This window comes from Vulpes vulpes, chromosome 14 (genome assembly GCF_048418805.1).
Source record: "Vulpes vulpes isolate BD-2025 chromosome 14, VulVul3, whole genome shotgun sequence".
Taxonomy (NCBI): Eukaryota; Metazoa; Chordata; class Mammalia; order Carnivora; family Canidae; genus Vulpes; species Vulpes vulpes.
The window spans coordinates 45,686,799-45,707,500 of NC_132793.1; the positions used below are offsets into that span (position 1 = coordinate 45,686,799).

A 20,702-nucleotide genomic window follows, 5' to 3' on the forward strand; every position below is an offset into this window, starting at 1 on the left:
CTGGGCTCGGGGTCCGCCTGGGTGCGGGCGCGGCGGGCGCCGAGGCGAGGGCCTCTCCCCCGCGCACCCCTTACCCCCCGACAGGGCTCTCGCCGCCCGAGCCGCACCCTTCGCGTCCCCGCACCGGGCCCGACGCGTTCGCGGGCGCCGCTCAGGACCGCAGGGACCGCGCGGGTGTCCGTCGCGGGGCCCTCCGGGCGGCCCGGCTCCCTGGGCCTCGGCGCCCGCGCCCGCAGACGGCAGTGGGGCGGGGACGGCGGGCGGCGGCACGTGGAAGGGGGAGGCCGGGGAAGACCACGGAGCCGCCGGACTCGCCGCTCTGGCCCGGGTGTGCAGCCGCCGGCTCTCCCGGGCCTCGCCTCCCGGCCGGGGCCACGCCTCCGCGGACGCACGGCCCGGAGTCGGCAGCGGCCCGGGACCGCGCGGGGGTGCGGCGCGGCGGCCGGAGCGCGGAGCTCGGGCGCCCCCTGGCGGCGGCGGCGGCGCGCAGCCAGCTCCTCGCGGCCGAGGCTCTGCGGGTGCGGGGCGCGAGTTCCGCGGGCCGGCAGGTGGCCCTGGGCCTGCGCTTCCCCACGTGCCCGGGTGGCGGCGCCGAGGCTTACATCGCCTCTTTATTAATAACGATGTCCCGGGAGGAAAAAAAATATCAGAGCCTTTAAACACAAGACTGCGTGGAAGAGAGGAGGGCGTGTGCGCGCGCGCGAGTTGGGGCGTTGGCGAAAGCAATAAAACTCGGATCGCTTCCGTGGAGAGATAGCGGCGCTATAATGCGCGGGGGTGGGGGGGGGCATCGGGGGTTTATTTGCAGATCCTGGATAAAAGATGATATATCGACACAGTTTAGAGTGTCATTGCGCCTGGCCTCTCAGGAAGCCACAAGTACATATTTCCTGAAATACGGGCCAACACAATATCTAATCCACAGGCCACTTAAGCCCGGGAGGGGAAGCGAACGTCTCACAAGTCCGTCCCGGTTTCCCGGTCCTGGGGCAGGAGACCCCGCCCGGACGGGATCTGGTGCGCCTGGACCTGGACGCCCCCCCCCCAGCGGCCGCCTCCAGTCCGAGTCATCACTTAGGGATGGGCCTTAATAAACACGTCTGAGGACTGTCCTTATACTCGGCAAATATTGGATTAGCTTTTCAATGACCAGGCTCTTGAAAAGACTCGAGAAATCCGCACCAGGTCTTCACTAAGCCTAACAGTCAATAGGTAAGGAGAGGAGGTTTGTCCCTGGCCGGGTGGGGAGCGTTGGCAAGAGGACTCCTGCTCTTACCAAGTTACCAGATGCCACTACTGAACATGGCAGGCCACCAGATGGGGAAAAGAGGCCCCCAAGTTTCGGATTCGCTGGCATGTCCGCTCCTTGCTCTGCTCGTCGAGGGCTGAGTGGCCGCCCCAGGGCGGCCTGTGTGGGCCCTGCTTGTTCCCGCAAGGCGGACTCCTCTTCAGCACAGACTCTGTTCAGGGGTTGCCTACGGGAGATTCCGGCCAGGCCGCTGGGGACGGCGCGTGGCCCGAGTGATCCCCGACAGCCCTGGATACCTCAGACTGCTCAGGCGAGGAAAACCCGGCAATGCCCCGGAGGCTCTGCTCAGTGTCCCTGGGACTGAATTTTGCTAAACAAACGATGCAGGAGACGGAGAACTCAAGCGCAACTTCCTCTCTCTTCCAGCACGAGGGGTGGCGGCGAAAGAAGTCTCCGAGCCGGCTTTCCGTCACCCTGAGATGCCGGTGGGGTCCCCGCGCGCAATTCAAGGGACAGAGGGCCGGCCGCGGAGGGGTCCCGCTGGGTGGAAGTGGCTTCGGAAGCCGCTGCCGCTGAAACTGGCTGGTCCAGGGACGGGCGGCCCCTCGGCCTCCCCGAAGGCTGGCTCCGCGCGCCTGGCCGTCCTGGCTGGGCGGGAGCAAGGGACCGGATTTTCCTGGACTCTGGGGCCTCGCAGTCCGCGGGACCCGAGCATCCCCGGGCCTTGGGCACCGGGGTCTCCTCCTGAGGCGGGCACAGTCGGCGGGCTCCCACCAGAGGCCCCCAGGTAGGCCAAGCCTACTCCGGGCTGCAGCGCGCGGGGGCACGCAAAGTGCGCGCAAGGAGCCCCGACCCCGGAGGCGGACAGTTCAGATACCAGAGCCTGAGTGTTAGAGCCCATATTTGGTAGAAGAGACAGAGACGGAGGACAGAGACAGACTGGGTGGGGTGGGGTGTAGAGAGCAAGAGCGAGAGAGCAAGAGACAGAGAGAGCGAGAGCCCGCGAGAGAGGTATCCAGCTCTCAGTGTGTCACGGGGCCTAGGCGGGGCAAGCGCCCTCTGAAACCATCAAAGACAGGGGTGGCTTTTTTCCCCTCCTCCAGCCTCCTCCCCAATAGATATAGCACGAATTTTTAATGCGTCTTCCTTTCACAGACAACAATACAGGGTTTGAAAGCCGGACACAATTTGGGTTTTGTGCGGGTCCCTCCTCGCGCTCCCTCGGCCCAGCTGGCCATATGGAATCCAGCATGGAGCCCGCAGATGACAAAGGGACCCAGTGACAGGCCCAACAAAACCCCAAGGAGACTTCTGCCTGACTCCGGGATTCACTGCCTGCGATAAGCGCGCTGAATGGTGCAGGGTGGAGGGGGAGGAGAGGGAGGGAGGGTGGGCCCCTTCTCCCTCTTCCCCTCTCTCTGTCCCCTGCAATCCTTTCTCTGCCTCTTTTTAATATGCACGCCTCTAACATCCCCGGCTCCCAGCTCTTCCATTGTGCCGTTTTGTGCGGCCCGCTGTAGATTGGGCGAAGATAGACTGCCAAAGCGGACCCCGCGCCGGGTGCGCTCCCAGGGCGCTGGGGTTAGGGCCACACAGGGCTCTGCGGGCGCTTTTATTGACTCCACGGGACCCGAGGACAGAGGGAGGCAGGCGCGGACCCACCTCCCCAGCTCCTAGCCAGGCCAGTGCACATCCAGATTGCAGGCCTGCAGGCCTGGCCACCGCCCCAAATGCACCCTCATTGGGTCTTCAGTGTGCACACAGTGGAAGCCTTCCAGAATTTGGACCTTCCACTTTGCCTCATTCCTCCCTGGAGGCTGTGGGAGGAGGGGCTCCTAAGATCACTCTTGGCCTCCGGAAGCCCTAGGCCTGGAACAGTCAAAATCAACTGGAGCCTTGGGGGCTGTGCCTTAGGCCTCCTGACCACTCCACTCCAAGAGGCTCGGAAGTCTCACCTCCTTTCCTGTCGGATTGGGAAGTTACAGAGAAGTTACCAGTGGAATCTTGAGTAGTTGGTATCAGGGCAAGTTGGGCATCCAACCATTTCGCAATAAATGATTTGGGGAGAATTCTCTTGGCCTTTACAAGCAGCAAGAACTAAAAACCCAAACGTTTACATACTGTGGGGGAACAAAAGGAGACTTCTCAGTATTTAGGGAAACCTGGGTGAACCCTGATGAAACTGGAGATGGGGAAGGACATTTAGGAGGATATTAGAAAGACTCCAGCGCCCTGAATTATCCAGGGGCTGGTGCGCAACGCAGAAATAACGTGTAATCACGTCCCAGGGCGTGTTGCGCTGAGTGCTATTGACGCGCAGATTTGGTCACACGGATAATCATGTTTACTTTAGATATTGAATTAAATCTGATCATCAACCAGAGGGAGTGAGAAAGTCAGCTGGGACTGCTGCCTTTGCTCGGCCTCCTCGCCACCCCGGGCTCCCCTCCCCAGCCATGAAGGTGGAGCTCAAGAGAAAGCCAGAGATACAATTTCTGAAGGGGGCCGACTTTCAATCCCGAGGCATCTCAGCGCCCGCTGGGCTCTGAGCTACAGGGACCTGGGGACCTGGGTATTTTCGGAAATCTGCGAAATGGAGGAGAGAAGCGCCCCCTCCCTGCAAGCATGGCCCCCCCCCAGATGCTCCCTTGAGGGGGCAAATGTGAGCCAGCATCCGCCAAGGAGATCTCTCTGCGACGAGGGGGGTGGGGGGGGGGTAGTGGAACCTATTCTCTATTAGGGACGGGCCGACGCGCCCTCCCCCGGGCGAACCGGGCGCTGTTTGCTCCAGGCGCTCTCCTTCACCACAGCCGGGCAGGTCGGGGCGCATCACCCCACCTCCAAACCCTTACTTTCTAGCAAGCAGTTCGCTCAGTTTCACGCCGAAGGGCTGGCTTGGACGGCCGCGCTCAGCCAAATGCTAGGAGGGGCGGAGGCCTGGGATCAGCCTGGGGTTTGGGGGCTGCAAATCCAGAACGAATGGGGGCGGAAGGGAGGCGAGAGGTTGCGTTTGTGGGGACTGCCACTGACTCTCGCTCGTTGGGTCTCCCGGGCCAAAGAGCCTAGAGGAGGCTGCAGCAGCCCCCCTCCCTCCCCTGCGCGCCGGTCCCCGCGTTCCACCTCATTGCTGAGGCTCGAGCACCCCAAAACCCGCCTCCCCGCTCCGCTGGGCGCCCTGGTCTCGGAGCGGTCTCGCGGGCCGCCTGCAGTCGGCGGATTTTGAAAGGGGGGTGGGGAGCAGAGAAAAAGCCGACCAGCCTCAACCTCAGCGTCCCCACCCCCCTTCTTCGCGCGAGGTAAATCAAATGCAACAAAGTGAAAGTCATCGAGTGTAGTGGCTTCAACAGCTTCTCAGGCTGAAGGAGCCACTCGTAGGTTTGGGCGAGCGAGGGGGGCTTGCTCCCTTCGCCTCGGTGTTTTCCAAAGTCACTTTTCCTCCCGGAGCCCCTGCTTCAGGCAGCGCGCGAGGCCAGGAGGGAGACCCGGCAGAGGGCGGGCGACCCCGGGCTTCGGGTCGACAGCCCCGAGGCCCGAGGCCGAGCGCTCCCTCCAGGGCTGGGGATCGGAGGCGCGGGGCGTGGCCCGCCCGCTCGGGTGAGGGAGCCTCGCCTGCGCCCCGGGCGCCCCTGGGCCCCGGCCCCGAAGGGAAGCGCGGGGGAGAGCGCTGCAAGCGGCCTGGCTGGGGTCCATGCCCCAGGCCTCGGGCCCGGCGCAAGGCGACAAAGTAAGACAAACGGGAGGGCCGGGCTTGGTTTTTTTAAACACAGGATTTTTATTAAAATTCTTATTTAAAAAATCGAAAGCTTTCAGCGTCCGGCGCTCTTGGGGGCCCGCACGGAACCGCTGAGCTCCAAGTCCCCGGGCTCAGGACCCGGAGATGGGGCAGGGGGCTTCTCGCCTACACATTTTTTCCTTTTTCATATTTGAGAAATGTTTGCACTGAACAAAATATAAAAGGAAAAGAAAGCAGGGGGTAACCAAACATAAACAAACGCAAACAAACCACAAAGAAAGGAGTCGGCCCGAGGGGGTACAGGCCCATACTGAAGATCATTTTGGCAACAATCACCACCGATATTTACAACGAAGAGCGAAATCTGTCACCAGTTGTCAGAACGTTTACATGGCCATAAATATTTAGCATTTTCTTATTAAAAAAAAAGGAGAAAAATTCTCTATAATTTTAAAGTGTTCTCCACTTGCTTTAGAAGAAGACGGCTGACAATATCGCTATCACACAAACATATTTTACAAAATTCACAAAAGCGGGGCGGGGTGTGTGTGCTGGTCTTTTTCTCGGTCTCAAGCGAGGACGTTAAGGCGGGGACGGTTTGGTGTCCCCCCCGCCCCAGAGGCAAACATTCTGTAAACACGGCTTATAGTTCAGCCCTCTCCAAAGGTTCAAAAGGAGAGAGGGAAGGGGCAGAGCTGGGTGGGTGGAATCTGCCCTTCCAGGGAGGCGCAGGCAACCTCCCGGCGCCTCCCCAAAGGAGCCAAGAGTCAACTCGACTCCGTAATAATAATTATAATAATAATAATAATAGCCACCGAAAGGACCGAGTCCGCCGCCGCCGCCGCCGCCGGGGTGGGGCCTGGGCCTAGGGCCGCGAGTCTCGGAGGGGCGGCGCTCACCAAGTCCACTGCTGGGCCTGGACCAGGGGGTGTGCTGTCGGGTACTGGGGGGTGCTGGCCGAGCTGTACTGGGCGTTGTACTGCATGTGCTGCAGAGACTGCGCGCTGTAGGCCGAAAAGGGGATGCCCGCCTGGAAGGTGGCGGCTGCCAGGTCCTGGGCTTTGAGCGCATGGCACGGTTTGCCGTCCCTGACCAAAACGGGCACGGCCACCCGGCGCGGCGAGGGTAGGGGCGTCACCTCCATACCTTTCTCGGCCCGGGCGCGCTTCATCTTGTAGCGGTGGTTCTGGAACCAGATCTTGACCTGCGTGGGCGTGAGGCGGATGAGGCTGGCCAGGTGCTCGCGCTCGGGCGCTGACAGGTACCGCTGCTGCCGGAAGCGCCGCTCCAGCTCGTAGGTCTGCGCCTTGGAGAAGAGCACCCGCCGCTTCCGCTTCTTGCCCGCGTCCCCCCCGCCGCCCGGGGTCTCCTTGTCATTGTCCGGTGACTCGTCGGCCGAGGGCTCCGGGGACTTGGAGCTTGAGTCCTGGGGCGCCGCGCCGGCCGCCAGCCCGTGCACTGGGGGAGAGAGAAGCACGTCAGGCGCCCGGAGGCCGCGCGCTCGCAGGGCCGGACCCTGCGCGCCCAGGACCCTCCGTGTGCCCTCGGCCCTCCGCGCCCCGCAGCCCGGCCCCACTGCCTCCGTCTTGACCCCCGCCCTGCTCCATGCGCAACAAAACCGTTGGTTTCCCCCCGGGGAAAGAGGAGAAGTGACAGGAATGGGGGCTCCGGGCTCGCGTTTCTAGGGGTTCGCACAGTGTGGGTGCGTATTTGGGGCGAGTGGCGCGCGGAGAAGATCTTCGCGGGTTAAGGGCTCTGGCCCCCTTAAGCAGTTTCCTCTCCGGATGGACGTGGACAGATTTTTAAAAGAAAAACCCCACAATCCCAGCATTGATCGGCTTGGCCATTTAAGGCAGGTTTTTTGGGGGCTTTCGTTTTTGCTTTCGGACTTTCTCGACACCCTCCGCCCCGCACAAAGCGTCCTCTATGATCGTGCAGGGGGCAGGGTGAGCTATTTATACCCGGGCTACCGGGAGCCTCCCCCATCCTCTCCCCGTACCCCGAGGCTTGATGGCTCGCTCCAGTGCTCCAGGCCAGTCCCTCCTGGCTGTCGGGGTGGGGGCGTGGGGGGGCTCCACCGGAGCCATCAGTCCTGGGTTGACATCTGTAAGCAGCCCTTGGGAGGTATCCCCTCCCCCTCTTTTCCCTAATTTCTTGCTTTGAAAAAATATCCGAGACCACGTCTTTTCCCGGTACTCGGTACTCGGGGTTTTGAAGAGGACATCGTTAGGGCATCATTAACAAGTGTTAGAAATCTTTCCGGAGGAGCCGGGCGAGGGACCGAGTTTACAGGGCCCCTTCCCCTTCCTCCCCCACAGTCCAGCCCGGGCCGCGGCCGCGGCGGCCAAGTTTCGCTACTTACGGGAGTACTGGAGGCCCTCGGTGCTGGCCAGCCAGCGCGTGTATGGGTTGTCGCTGCTGTCGTAGAAGGGGTTCTTCAGGGGCAGGCTCTGCACCGCGTCCAGGGCGCCCTGCCCCAGCGGCCCGGCCCTCTTGGCGGGCTCGGGGCCCTCGCTCTCCTCCTCCGGCCCTTCAGCCACCGAGCCTTCCTCATCGTTGGTGTCCGGCAGGTCCAAGATGTCCTTGACCGAAAACCCCGTCTTTGTGTTGGTCAGCGACATGGCTCGGGACCCCGCAATTTATGCCGCAAAGTTGTAGCTTCACTTGGTCAATTCGCGGCGCTCCCCAGTTGGGGCGGGGAGGGGGTATGAGGGGGAGGGATGGGGGAGGGGAGGAGGGGGGTGGGCTTTAATTATTGAGATAATTATTATTTTAAAAAAGAGAAAGAAACTCTAAGGAAGGGGAGGGGGGAAAAAAGCCCCAAAGCAGTGCCTTGTCCCCTCTGAAACCACGCGGGAGCCGAAGCAGGAGCGGGCGCCCTGCGCGCCGAGCGCCGCGGGCTGGGCCCTAGTTTGTAACTCCAGGAGGGGTGCCAGGGAGGCGTCAGCTCGGGCTCCGGCGGCCGCTCGGCGCGCGGTGGCGGCTGGTGGCGAGGAAAAAATGGGCCATTGCCCGAGCGATCAGTCCATATAAGGCTGGGCTCCACTCACGAACCTGGGGAGAGGGGGGAGAAGAGGGGGAGAAAGAGAGGGAGGGAAAAAGAGAGGGAGGGAGGGGGAGCGAGAGAGGGAGCGAGGGAAGGGTGGAAAAAAGGGGGAGAGACATTAAAACGCAAAGGTTGGACACGTGTGGGCGGGTCTTGGAAGTCAAGTGGATGAAGACAGTATTTGCAGATGTGAAATTGTGGGTTTTGGGGAGCTCGGCGCTCCTAGCCAACAGCCCTCTAGAGCAAGATGAGAGGTGTAACGTGTCAATTAATTGCAAAGACGGGGCGAGCCTTTTTTACCCACTATTTACATACAAAGGACCACCGCGTCGCTCGCGAGTCCACACACTTGAAAAGATCGTTTTAACAAATTGCATCTTTAAAAAAGCGGGGGAGGAGGAGAGAAAACAAAACAGAAACCAACTGGAGCAAAAAAAAAAAAAAAAATCCTCAGCGTCCACCGGTGCCTACCTCCCCGCCCTCGTGCGCCCGCCCCCAGCAAGCCGGAAAATTGGCGATTTGTGGCGCCTTTGGAAAAGGGGGAGGGGGCGAAGGCTGAGCCTCGGAAATCTCTTCTCCACATCGCTGGTGGTTCCCTAAACAAGATCCGGTTCAAATGGCAAGAGCCCAACTTCTGTAAGCCTCCTAGGTCAATATTTTGGTTGAGGCTTAAGGATGAGTACTAGAAATGACAAGGCAAGTAATTGATTCTAGTTAACGCCAAAAGAGCCCGAAACCCAGGAGGGGGATCGGCTCAGGGCCGGCCGGAGCCACCACCAAGCGACCCCACCCCCCTCCAGCCACCCTTTATTTGCTAAAGACTTATTTCCTTCCCTCCGCCTCTCTCTCCCTAACCTTCCATTTCTCGGCCGGCCGGGAAGCACTGCGCAGTTCACTCGCCACTTTGCGGGCGGCCCAGGGAGGGGCAGGGTGGGAGGTGGGGAACTCGAACTGGGGCCGGGTTCCGTCCGCGGCCGCACCGCCTACGGGCTCCGCGGGCCGCGTCCTCCGGGTGGAAGGAAGGGCAGACGGCCCCCCGCCCTTCCTGCCCCCTATTATGCCTCCCTCACCGGCCTCCTCCCTCTGCAGCCTCCGCCAGCGGTGGGGAGGAGGAGGGGGGAGGAAGGGAGGAGAGGAGTGGGGGGACAGGCGTGCTGCATCCAGCCCCGGTGAGGACCCCGAAAGCCGCAGGGAAGGGGGGCGCAGGAGAGGCGGGTGGTGCAGTGATTTTTTCTCCCAAGCAAGTCCTTAAATTTCTTCTCGGTTTGGTTGCCCCAAGGGCGCGATCGGAGCCCTTGCTCCAGGCTCCCAGCTTGCCTTAGGTTTGTGTGAAGTTCCCAACCTCTCGCCAGCCTGGAAACTGAACTTGCCTGGGACAGCACCTTCTCTCCGGCGCTGGGGAGGAGTAGTGCGAGCTGTACTTCCTACCCCTCTTCCCAGCGTGGGGGGGGGGGGGGGGGGAGGGGAGGGAGAGGGTAAGGTTTGCTACCTGATGCTCCCAGCCGTCCCAGAAAAGCCTCAGGACGGTGCTTTGCTGGGGTTGGGGGTAGCAGGGAGGGGCAAAAGAGGCCGCGCGCGCGGATCGGGGTCTCGCCTTCCCCTCTGCCCCCAGCCAGGGCAGCCCCTCGCCGGCGGAGCGGAGCGCGCGGGTGCCGCGTCCTCTCCCCGAGCAGCTGCGGCCGCAGCCGCGCTCCTGTCGCCCCCGGGTTGCCAGCGCCCGGCGAGGGCGCCTCTCCCCGAGCCGCTCGGCGGCTTTCTGCAGCCCTGGCTGCCTCGCCCCCAGTATGTGACGTGGGTGACAATGGCCCAGGTTAGAGCGAGCCCCTCGTTGGCGCGTCCTGGGTGGTCGGACCCGGGCAAACACAAATACAAACCGATTGCTAAGCTGCGGACAATGAGCGAAATGTAGACAAATGTCCCGCTCCCGTTGGAAGCCTTTGTCCCGGCTCGGTTTTTGCATTTATTTCAGTGGCGAAATAATACATGATTGACGCTCTCTTTCAACGTGTCCTAACTGTTTGGAATAAATCTAAGGCTGTTCCTAGTTGTCATGGCGTTCAACCCTTTTCAATGGACTATCTCTTCATTCATTTCTGAATCCGTCCACAATATTAAGGAAACCCCTTCATGTCGACGTTCCCTATTCCTCTCTTTCTCCTCCTACTTCTTCTTTTCTCCTTTCTCCCCCTCCTTCCTCTTTTTTCCCCCTGCAAGAATTAGAAACTGGTTTGAATCGTGTTCCTCGAACCCATTACTTTTCATGCTTTCTTCTCTCTCTCCAGTCTCTGTCTTTCTCAGCCTCTCCCCCCAGTGCTCCCCCTCCCCCTCTTTCACATGGGAGCTCCATCCTGTCGGAGGGAAAAGTTGGTTCTCCAGGAGGGGGGGCTGGGCCCGCCCCAACTATTGTTAGTCTACTGCTAAATAAATAACTAACAAGAAAAAGTTTCTCAACCCAAGCCTAGCAGAAAACTCCTTCCTGTGGTCTGTCCCCTATATTCCTCTCTCCCAAGGTTGGGGGGGGGGGTGTCTTGAGGACCAGAACATGTCTCAGGAATGGGGACGAGTCAGAAATGAGTCTGGGTGGAACAGGTCAGTTCTTGGGTTGGGTGAAAAAATTGTCTTTTGGCAGGAAGTGTCCCTTTTTGCATATCTTCATAGCCATGAGATGGGGGGAATCACCTCCAGATGTCTTCTCAGGGTTTGCTCATTTCCTCACTTTGGAGCCACCTAGCTCCATTCACAACATCTCCCTTCCTTCCCCCAACATTGAGGGCCTGTCTCCCTAGATCTAATCAGCAGCCCCGGTGACTCTGGGCCCCTCCCTTCTCCCTGGGAGCCTCCAAGGAGGGCAGAGCACTTGTGAGACAACTGTTTTCCTACAGGAATCCAAGCTCCTGGGAATTCATCACGGAGATGGGGAGCTGACCATGGCACCTGGAGAAAGAGCCCCCCCTCCCCCCAGCTCAATTCCCAGTGCAGTTCTCCACCATGTCTATCCCTTTGTCTCAACTACCTTGAGACCTTCCATGAGCACCTGTGGGGCCACACTGCCTGCCTGTACAGGCCAATGCCTGGCTACCAGCTCCCTCTTCCAGCTTCTCCCCAGTGTGGGTCGCATTTTTCCTTCCTTCCTTTGGTCTCCGGAGCCTCCGACTCGCCTCCAGCCGACAGGGTCTGCGCCCAGCGTCTCTCTCCTGGGACCTCGCGAGTCCATTTTCCCCATCGCTTCGTCGCCCCGTGTGGTTCCTGCCTCTGCTTCCAAAGCGCTGACATTTGCAATTGAAAAGGCGCAGGGAGACCGCTGGGAGGCTCATAATTGAAGGGGAGAAACTCTGCTTGTTAGAGGAAGATCATAAAACGCAAGTCCCCCAGGAGTGGCCGGCGGCCGCTGGGAGGCCAGTGCGGGACCAGCTGGCGGCCAGGGGCAAGTCCTGTGCCAAAGCACGCTCCAAGTTCTTCCTGATTTCTTGTAGCCGGGAAGACCCCAGGGGCTGGGCACCAAAAGCACCTTCCCCCACAAATTAAAAGGTGATTGCATTGTGAGGACTCCTCAAGAGGCCTCTCTGGGAGCAGCACCCACCAGCCTTTTCCAGCCGGGCCTGTGTGGCGAGATCCCCCTTACCCAGAAAGCTGAGGATGAAGCTTCCCACCCCTGCCCCATGTCTAAAGTCCTTTATTCCCTTTATTCGGGTCCCCGCCATCCCCACCCTGTCGGTTCTAAACAATCAGTGTCGCCGGCCGTGCACTTGTTTCAGCTCTGCCTGGATGTGCTCTAGTGTTCGTCAGCCCGGGACTCTAGTAAATTCTCTCCAGGTTCCATCTAGCAGCCAGGAGAAGACTGTCCTGGTTCCATCCTGTATGGGTTGGGGCATTAAGCTTTGCGGGCAGCGGGGAACCCATGAGTGTTCTGCCACTGGCCTTCTGTGGCTGCAAACTTGGGCAGGAAGTTGAGGTGGGTGCTGGAAGTTTGATGGCTGCTGCTCTAGGCCCAGGACAACTCTGGCTGTCTTTGGTGGGCAACACCACATAGCCTCCCCTGCCACGGTCACCGGAGCAGCTAGAGGCTCCCTGCCCCTGGTTTGTATTCTCAGCGTTTCGATGCCAGGTGCCCTAGACACCTCCAACTCTGTATTCCTTCTTCCCGTGTTTAGTGTGGGTGCAAAGGGACTTGCAGGCCCCGAGGGGAAGAGGAGGAGAGGCGAGAGGGAACCTCCTGTGGGAGGCTTCTCAGGCGGCTGAGCTCCTCTCTGCCGCTCTGGGTTCCGGAGGGATTGAAGCGGCAGGCGACTGGAGAGGGCTGCGGGGGAGCTGAACAATCGCCAGAGGCCCAGGAGGGGAGGTGAATGTACACAGGCTAAGTGGCCCCACTCCAGGACAAGTGGCCCTCCAAGTCGGCCCAGTGTTTACCTGTTTACTTTCCCAGGTAGCTCAAACACGAGCGCCTTTTCTGAGCTCTGGAGCCTGGGGAGCCCTGATGCTCCTTGCTTCTCCCAGCTCCTCAATTTTCCCTACACCGCAGCTCTACGCCCCCTGTTGGGGGAGGGGTGAGGTCTACACGGCAGCAAAGATGGAAAGAAAGGAAGGTACTTTTGGAAAGTGAGGCGAGGCCTGGGCACCCCGCCTGCCCGGGGGCCTGGCTTGGCGAGCGGGGAGGCTGAGGTGGGCGTGCTGGGGTGGCATGCGGCCCCTCCCCACACCTATGTGCGCCACTGGGGGCTGGAGGGCCTCCTGGGAGGGCTCCCAGGAGGGGACTCGGCTCACACCCTTCCCCTGTGGGCTGGTGAAAGCTTGCTGCTTAGCTGCACCTTCCAGGGGAGTTGAGGGCAGAAAAAGTCCTGGGGGAGCGCCTTGCAGGCCAGCTCCCAAGAAGAGCGGCCTTGAAAAGCCCAAAGCGGCTGCAGCCCTAGGTGGCACCCCTTGCCCTCCCCACCCACAGAAGCACCTCCAATAATTAAAAATACAAGGTCTTTCCCCTTTATTTGGAAAAACTGATTTGAGTCCATTCCTTTTCTTCTTTTTTCCTCTTTTTTTGGAATGAAAAGAGGTTGAAAAGAAACTCCTTCCCTGATACAGTATGTGGCTGAGCTCTCAGTCCTCCACACATCCCATCTCGGATAACAACCTTCAAGTGGATTAATTTATTGTCTGGTTAGCGCCAAGGTGCAAGCGCTTGTCTTCATTCACTCCTGAAACAAAGCGCGTTGCACCTTCCTGCTCCGGAGAGGATTAGCTGCGCGGACACAAAGGTTTTGTCGGAGGGGGAAGGTTTATTTTATAGCGGGTTGGAGACTCGGAGCGCGGCTTGCACTCGAAATCAATGGGGAAGGAAAATGTCGCCCAATCTGGTCCCTGATAAAGGGATAAAGCCGTTCACCTTGAAGATGCATACCTCCGAAACAGCCCGAAGGCGGCTTCCGTATCAGCTGCGGGGGGGGGGGGGGGGGGGGGGGGGGGACGGGGCTGCAGGAAGCGGGTGTGAGCGATGGCGTCCGGATGAAAGAAGTAGAGAGAGGAGTGTGGCCAGGGTACCACTCCAAGTGGGGACCTTTACTAACCAGAAAACTGAAAGTGAGGCTTGTCTCCGGTGGGTCCAAACCCAACTGGCATTGCCTTCTACTCTCGGGAGAAGGAAAGTGAGTCCATGCAGCCTGTGTTGGAGAGGCCTAAAGCCCTGTCGGTGTGCAACTTTCTGAGGCCAGGCCACGACAGGGGCAAATTTCTGGCACGAGAGAACCACAGCCATTGGACTAGATGGATCAGAAAGTGGGGGCTAGTGGGAACGCAAAGAAAATCTCAGTCCATTTGGGGGCTCAAGCATATGGTGAGTTTTTTTCTTGGGTTAATATTGTGTTAACGCTTAAAATTGACCCAGAAGGGGAAGAATAAGTGGGTGCTTCGCAGAAGGACAATCCTCCCCAGTCACCAAGAAGGTGTTGGGCAGGTAAGTTTCCCAGGCCTAGAGAAGGAGCTCAGATTCTGTGTCTGGGGAAAAGCCCTTCCCCCCTCTCAGTAGCCGCTCTGAGAAACCACAGAGAGAAGACCCCATCTGGGCACCTTGAGTCTGGAATTCTCTTGCAATTAATTGTGGGTGCAGCTAGCAGGCATCTCCTGAACTACCTTCCCGTATTCTTTTTTTCAAGGTGAAATATATACAACACTTTCCCAATTATCTGCCTAAAGCAAAGAAAGAAAGAGAGAGAGAGAGAAAGAAAGAAAGAAAAAAAAGAAGAAAAGAAAGAAAGAAAGAAAGAAAGAAGAAAGAGAAGAAAGGCAGCTATCTCCTGAGGACATAAATTGTAATAGAAATTAGGATTTCTCTTCCTATTAATCAGCCTCATTGTGTGGGCGTGAGGCCCTGCAGACATATGTTAGGACTTTGATAAATGCACTTTAATGAGATCTTTGGAAATGCATCCAATAAAATAAAAGGCGAGAAAAGCCGTTTAACTTTCATGGATGTTAAATTGAACACGAAATGTGGCTCGGGGCACGCTACAAAATGGAACCGGCCTCCCTCCAATATTTTCTTTAAAAACGCGGCTCTAAGCCCCCCTTGGGCCAAATGAGCCTGTCCCAGCCAATCCATTGTCACTGGTTTATTGGGGAACCAAACGCTAGGACACCCCGGGGCGAACCCCTTTGCTTTATTCGTTCGCGCTGCTCTGATGATTAAATATGTTACAATGAGATTACGCAGCGTCAGTGTTGCCTTTAGGAACGTTCGTCCAGCCAAGCCCGACCTTTCCCCGATAAGGGCCATTGCAATGCAGGAGATTTGGGTTTCTCAAGGAAATACGGCGCTGAAAGCTCATTCTTATCTGAATTTACTTCTTAGCACGTGACAAAATCATTACCACAAGACTTCGAACGCCAAGCGGCCTCTCCTAACGGGTCAGTATTCAGCACTTAACGCTGGTCGGGGGCCGATGTCAAAGGCAGTCCTCGCCCGCGCGGGGAAGCGCGCTCTCGGCCTGCGCAGGGACCAGCTGGGGCCCGGCGGGATCAGGCACCAACCTGCGAGGGCCCCGGGGCACTGGAGGGAGCGGGTCCTGGGGATCTCCCTCTCAGGTCTCCAATCTGAGCACCAGAGGTCCGCGACCCTCCTCCAGACGCGACGCCCCCCTCACCCCCAGCGCCACCGGCGTGAGGAAGGCGCGAGAGGTGCGCCCAAGGGCCCTTTGCTCCCTGCGGTGTGCGTGTGTGTTTGGGGGAAGGGGATGGGGCAGGGGGGGAGCCCCTGGGATACCAAGACCTCAGCGGACCCCATCGAGGCTCATTTCTGATCCTCTGGCGATCTCTACTGACGCAAATGAGAACTGTCTGGTGCCCGGACAGGCCCGGGCGACACTCTCCCCCTCAAAGTCCAAGCTTTGGCCGCTTCCCCGGCGACCCCCGAGCGCTGCTCAGGCCCCCAGCCCTGGGCCTTCCTGCCTGCGACTCCCGCCACTTACCCTCCTGCTCGCAGCCCCTCCACCTCGAGGCCGGGTTCCGCGGAAGGAGGACCTTTTTCTCCACTTGGCGCCACCTCCGAATTGCCTTCGGGACTTCTGGCTCGGACGTAACCCCCAGTCTCGAGCACCCACGGCGCACAGGGGGGGACTCACCGGGCGGAGGTGGGTGCAGAGGCGCGCCCTCCCTCACAGCGGCCACGGCAGCCGCGGAGCATCCGGCACCCGGCAGTGGGGAGGGGGCTGGCGAGGCGCCCGGCGCGCCCGCTCCTCCTCCCACTCCCCGGCGCCGCGGCGACAGCCCCGCCGCGTTTCAAGGCGCGTCTTTATCTAGCCCTCCACCTACCCGGACCCCCGCCCCGCCCGGCGCCCCTCCCCCGCCGCGCGCCCTCCCGGCCGGGGCGGGGAGCAGCCCCGCGCCCCTCCTCCTTCCCTCCTCGGAGCCGCGCACCTGCCCAGCCCCCCGGGGCAGTCCCGTTTCCGCGGCCCCGCGGGGAGGAGCGCACGGCGGCGGGAGCACCTGGCCCAGGCGGCGGGTAAACTTTTCCCGTCCGCGGGCGCGACGGGCGGGGCCGGCCCCTCCCCGAGTGCCCCCGCCCCCGGGACTGGCGGAGTCGGCGGAGGACCTGAGACGCCCCGCACGTGCCCACCTGCTGCTTCCGGACCCCCTGGCTGGGGGGCCCGGCCGAGCCCCGCGCCGCTCCAGAGGGCGCTCTCCGGCCGCAAAGCCCCGCGCAGTTTGGAAGGGACCGCGGTGCCCCGAGACCCCCTCCTCTGGCCCGCCGCGGGGACGCTGCTCGGAGCGCGTTCCGGTTCCCGCCGGCCGCGAGGCCCGCGCCTGATGGCGAGGGGCGCCGCCGGCTCCACTGCGGCTCGCGGGCTCGGCCGCCTTCCCGCGCCCCCGCACGCCGGCCCCGCGCGCGAGCGGGAGGCTTACCTGGAGCGCGGCAGCGCCCTGGGGCCGGGGCTCGGCCAGCGCGCTGGTGCCCGCTCGCTCTTTCTCCGGCTGCGGAGCGGCGGGTGCTCGGGTGGTGGCGCGGCGCGGCCGGCCGGCGAGCGCCCCCCCTCCCGCCCCGGCCCGCGGCTCCCGGCTCCCGGCTCCCGGCTCGCGGCTCCCGGCCCGCGGCCCCACCCTCCCGGCTCCCGGCCCCACGGCGGCCGCGCAGCCTCAGCGGAGGGGGCCGCTCCCCCGCGCCGTGCGCGCTCTGTTTGTTTTCCTTGCCCGACTGACGTGAGTCAAAATATTGGCCATATGTTCAGCGGTAATAAATTGGGTATGAGCGCAAACACACTTGGGCTTCGATGGCTCTCTCAGCTGCCACATGGCCGGCTTGGGGGAGGGGGCCGCCGCCTCACCGCGCCCCCCTCCCCTCCGCGGGCAGGTAGGTCCCTCTCCTGAGCGCCCTTGGGAGCTGGAGATGGGGGCCCCGGGTCTCTCCTCCCTCTAGCCCCTCCGGTCCCCGCCGTGCCTTGGACCCTGCAGCCCCTGGCGAGCCGGCTGCTGGTTAACAAGGTCGCCATCCATAAATTGCTTGGTCGCTAAGACGCCATAAAACCGAAGGGCCAGATGTAGCACGTTATTTATGTGTGAAACGGCGTTTACATTAGATACGCCACCAGGCCGATAGCACGACTTCGCGGGAGGTCACAGACCTCTCGCCCCAGGCTGCAGGCCCCACCCCCGGGACGCTTCCCAGCCCCAGATTGAGGGGTGTTGGTCCGTCTGGGAAAGGGGTCCAGCTCCCTTGCAGCCTAGGAAGAAAGTGATTTCCCTGCACTTGTGCCAAGGTGCCACCTGTCCAGGATTAAAGGCAGCCTCTGGGATTTATTTCTGTAGCTTTTCTGTTTTCTTTCCCCACCTCTCCCTCACAGGGCCTGGGAGGCTGTTTTATTTTTCCAGGCGGCTGACACGTTCCGTGGGACTTTGGTCTGAACAGGAAAAGGGGTATTTGAAAGCTGAAGATGTCCAGCCCTGTGGGATTGGTGGTGGTGGTGGGGGGGCTCCTGGCTCCGGAGGGAAGGGAGCAGAGTTGGAAGTGGAGCAGTTCCTCGGGCTGAGGGAGCGCCTGAGATTAGCCCTCAAGCCTGACTGTGCACTCCAGTGTCAGATGTCACCCACCTTATTTAAATTAAATGGGAGCCAAGGCACTCAGACAGAGGCAATCCTGGTATTGGACATGAAATTGGAGCTGCCCTGTGTGCTTCAGGAGAGGGAGGTAAATGCTGTGTAGTAATAGAAAACAATTGTTTTGTTTTGTCTCCTCCAGAAGGAGGCCTCGGAACTGTGTGTCACCAGACTGGTCACCTTACACTTTACTCACACGAATTCATTAAGAATCATTGTCTTACTCGTGCCATTATTTTACTATTTCTTGAAGTGAACCAAATTCTCTCTGTGGTTAATAAGCACTGAGCCAGGCCCCCTACCTTCCTTTTCATCTTCAAAACACCTGGGGTTCCCTGAATGACATCTTCCTTCTGGCCAAGGAAAATAAGAGATGAAAAATGTTGCCCTACTGCAGGGAAAAATATAAGCATTTGACTTCACTATTACAAGTTACCCTGGGTCTGTGTTCACTGGATGACTGTCCTTAGGTGGCAGTTAAGGATGGAAAAATGATGCTGTAGGAAGCGGGTGGGAGAGAAGGGGGAAAATGGGTATGGGGTAGGGAGGAGGAACCCATTCAACAGGTGCAAAAATGAGCTATAAAATGAAGCTCTTAACCTTGAGTGCCCAGTACAAACAGTGCCTCTCCAGGTCTGCTCTCCGGGGCTGTTGAGTGAGCTACCAGAAATCTCTAGTGACTGCAGAGAAATCTGGGACTATGCTCCAGCCTGTGGGAGCGGTTGATCTTAGAAAGATATTTTCTTTTCCCCCTGGGACTTTAAGTCTTTAATTATGGTTAAACCCCCAAATCTAGAGTGTGTTTTGGGGTTTACCTAACTTAAAAATGTTAACTCTAGGATCTCTGATGAATAGCTTCTTTGGGTGAAAATATGGCTTCATGTGCCACATTAGACAAGGGTGTTTGAAGGCAGACCTTCACTTTTGTAGTCCTTGTGGGAATGGTTCTCTTTGTCTAGGAAGTGCCCTGGGGAGAGGCTCATGGGTTTTCCCTGCCCATATCGATGACACCTGCTACACAGGGAACAGAGAAGCACACTGTGAGCTTAGAGGGTCGGTGGCGGAAAACAGAGATGTGAGCAAAGACTACATCAAATCAGTCTTCATATCATTCTCCTTTTAGGAAACCCGAGTTAAAAACAGCAAATGTACCAAGGCATCAACTAGGCAAATAATCATAAAAATCTATTACAAATGAGATGCAGTGTGGAGCAAGATTTAAATGAAATACAACTGTGTAGATACAACTCACTTGTCCTCTTGTAGATACAACTGACTTGCCCTTGTATTGGGCTTACCAAGCAGGGCTAAACTTGATAACACCTCAACCTCTCCAGACCTAAACAGATTTCAGGCAGTGTCTTTTCTTAGTTCCATAGTCTTTTATACTAGTATTGCTTCAGAGACCTTTCTGGTCTCTCCATGGACTCAAAACTCATGAACTTTTCACACTGGAAAAGTTCCATGAAGTTCTCCAAAGGTTATCATCCACGGCAAGGTGCTTGTGTTGTTCCCCTCTGGGAGTGAGCAATTCTGGGGGCTTACAAGTAAAAATCAACTCAAACAAAAACTTTACACTGTTTTTGAATTGAGCTAGGATATAATTGTATTGTCTCAAGAAGAGTTCTACCATGGTGCTTGCAGAGAGAATTCCTTGCTCCTTACAGCTGCCTGGGGCCACTATGTAGTCCAGTCAATCAAGGAAGGCAGGTGCCTTGCTTGTCCTTCACCTGGGCATCATGCATGGTGGCCAGGTGGCTCCATGGAGGTGCGAGACAAGATAGAAGAAAGTCAGTGACTGCCTGACTGTGGTAGTGCTGTCAGAAAGCTCTGAGCATCTGTAGATATCATGAGAATACAAATGAGGTGTAGGGGAGACTCTGCAGAGGGGCAATACCCCTTCCACCTGCCTGGGGCCAGTGAAAGAGTCAACTGAGCTCATCTGACGTGGGATCCTCCTCCACTTCTTTTCCTCTAGTGCATTCCTTAGCAGAGCCAGAAGGCAGAAGGCCTGGTCTTATGAGGCTCTTGGGCCCCCAGAGGTTGAGAATGATACCAGATCCTCTTATCTCCTGCAGAGAACTTGGGTGAGCAAATGCGCAGTACGCAGATCATTTTGTTAAAGCGTTGGCAGCAACCAAGGAATTTGGCAACATGTGTCAAATCTTTAAGAAGTAAAAATCAGATGTATCTAGAGATAAAAATTAGCTTAGCAGTTGCCTTGGGTGGGGGACCCTGGGGAGGCTGAAGGGTGATAGCTAGGGGGTGAGAAGTTTCTTTTTTTCTTTTTTGAGAAGTTTCTTTATGGGGTAATGAAAACATTCTAAAAATGACTGTGGGGAGATGGTCACATGACTCTGAATATACTAAAAGCCATCATTGACTTGTACACATTAAATTGAGCAAATCATATGGTAGGTCTCAGTATCTCAATAAAGCTGCTTTAAATATATTGAATACATCCCTTTTTCCCCCCTCCTCTTCTTTTTTTTCATAGAAGGTGCTGGATTAGAAGCTAGGAGGGGCAGGAAGAGATGGGTAAGACAAGTAATCCTGAAACCTGTTTTCCATTTCTGCCCCCTTTACTGAGTTTTTTTTTAAAAAGATTTTATTTATTTATTGACATAGAGAGAGAGAGAGGCAGAGACACAGGCAGAGGGAGAAGCAGGCTCCATGCAGGGAGCCGGATGTGGGACTTGATCCCGGGGCTCCAGGATCACACCCCAGGCTGCAGGCGGCACCAAACCGCTGCGCCACCGGGGCTGCCCTCCTGAGTATTTTCAAGTGGAATTGTTGATAAAGTAGTAGAGTGAACATTTGTACACCCTCTACCTGGATTCAACAATTGTTAACATTTTGCCACATATGCTTTATCACTCTGTGTAAAGGCATTTTCTTTTCATTAAACTATTTGGAGTTAAGGTTTAGACATCATGATACTTCCTCCAACCTGAGTATTTAGCACGTGTCTCCTAGTAATACACATTCTTCAATAAAATTACAACACCATTTTCAAACTTTAGAAAACCAGCAAAAGTTCCATAACTTACCTGATATTCATTCCATACTCAAATTTCTCAAATTTTACCCAAAACAAAATG

General features: G+C 58.1%; 1 protein-coding gene across 4 annotated transcripts; it reads right to left on the reverse strand.

Moving 5' to 3' along the window:
• Positions 1-4,997: 4,997 nt before the first annotated feature.
• NKX2-2 (NK2 homeobox 2) lies at positions 4,998-15,781 on the reverse strand. 4 transcript variants are annotated; one of them, XM_026002324.2, is made up of 3 exons: positions 15,480-15,781; positions 7,345-8,036; positions 4,998-6,440 (listed from the first exon to the last, which is right to left on the reverse strand). In XM_026002324.2, exons 2-3 carry the CDS (start codon positions 7,601-7,603, stop codon positions 5,878-5,880), a joined length of 822 nt encoding a protein of 273 aa, XP_025858109.1. In that variant the 5' UTR covers positions 7,604-8,036; positions 15,480-15,781; the 3' UTR covers positions 4,998-5,877. The 4 variants fall into 4 exon arrangements, with proteins under 4 accessions (XP_025858109.1, XP_072592628.1, XP_072592629.1 ...); XM_072736527.1 differs by lacking the exon at positions 15,480-15,781 and adding an exon at positions 9,518-9,730; XM_072736528.1 differs by lacking the exon at positions 15,480-15,781 and adding an exon at positions 8,884-9,038.
• Positions 15,782-20,702: the final 4,921 nt, after the last annotated feature.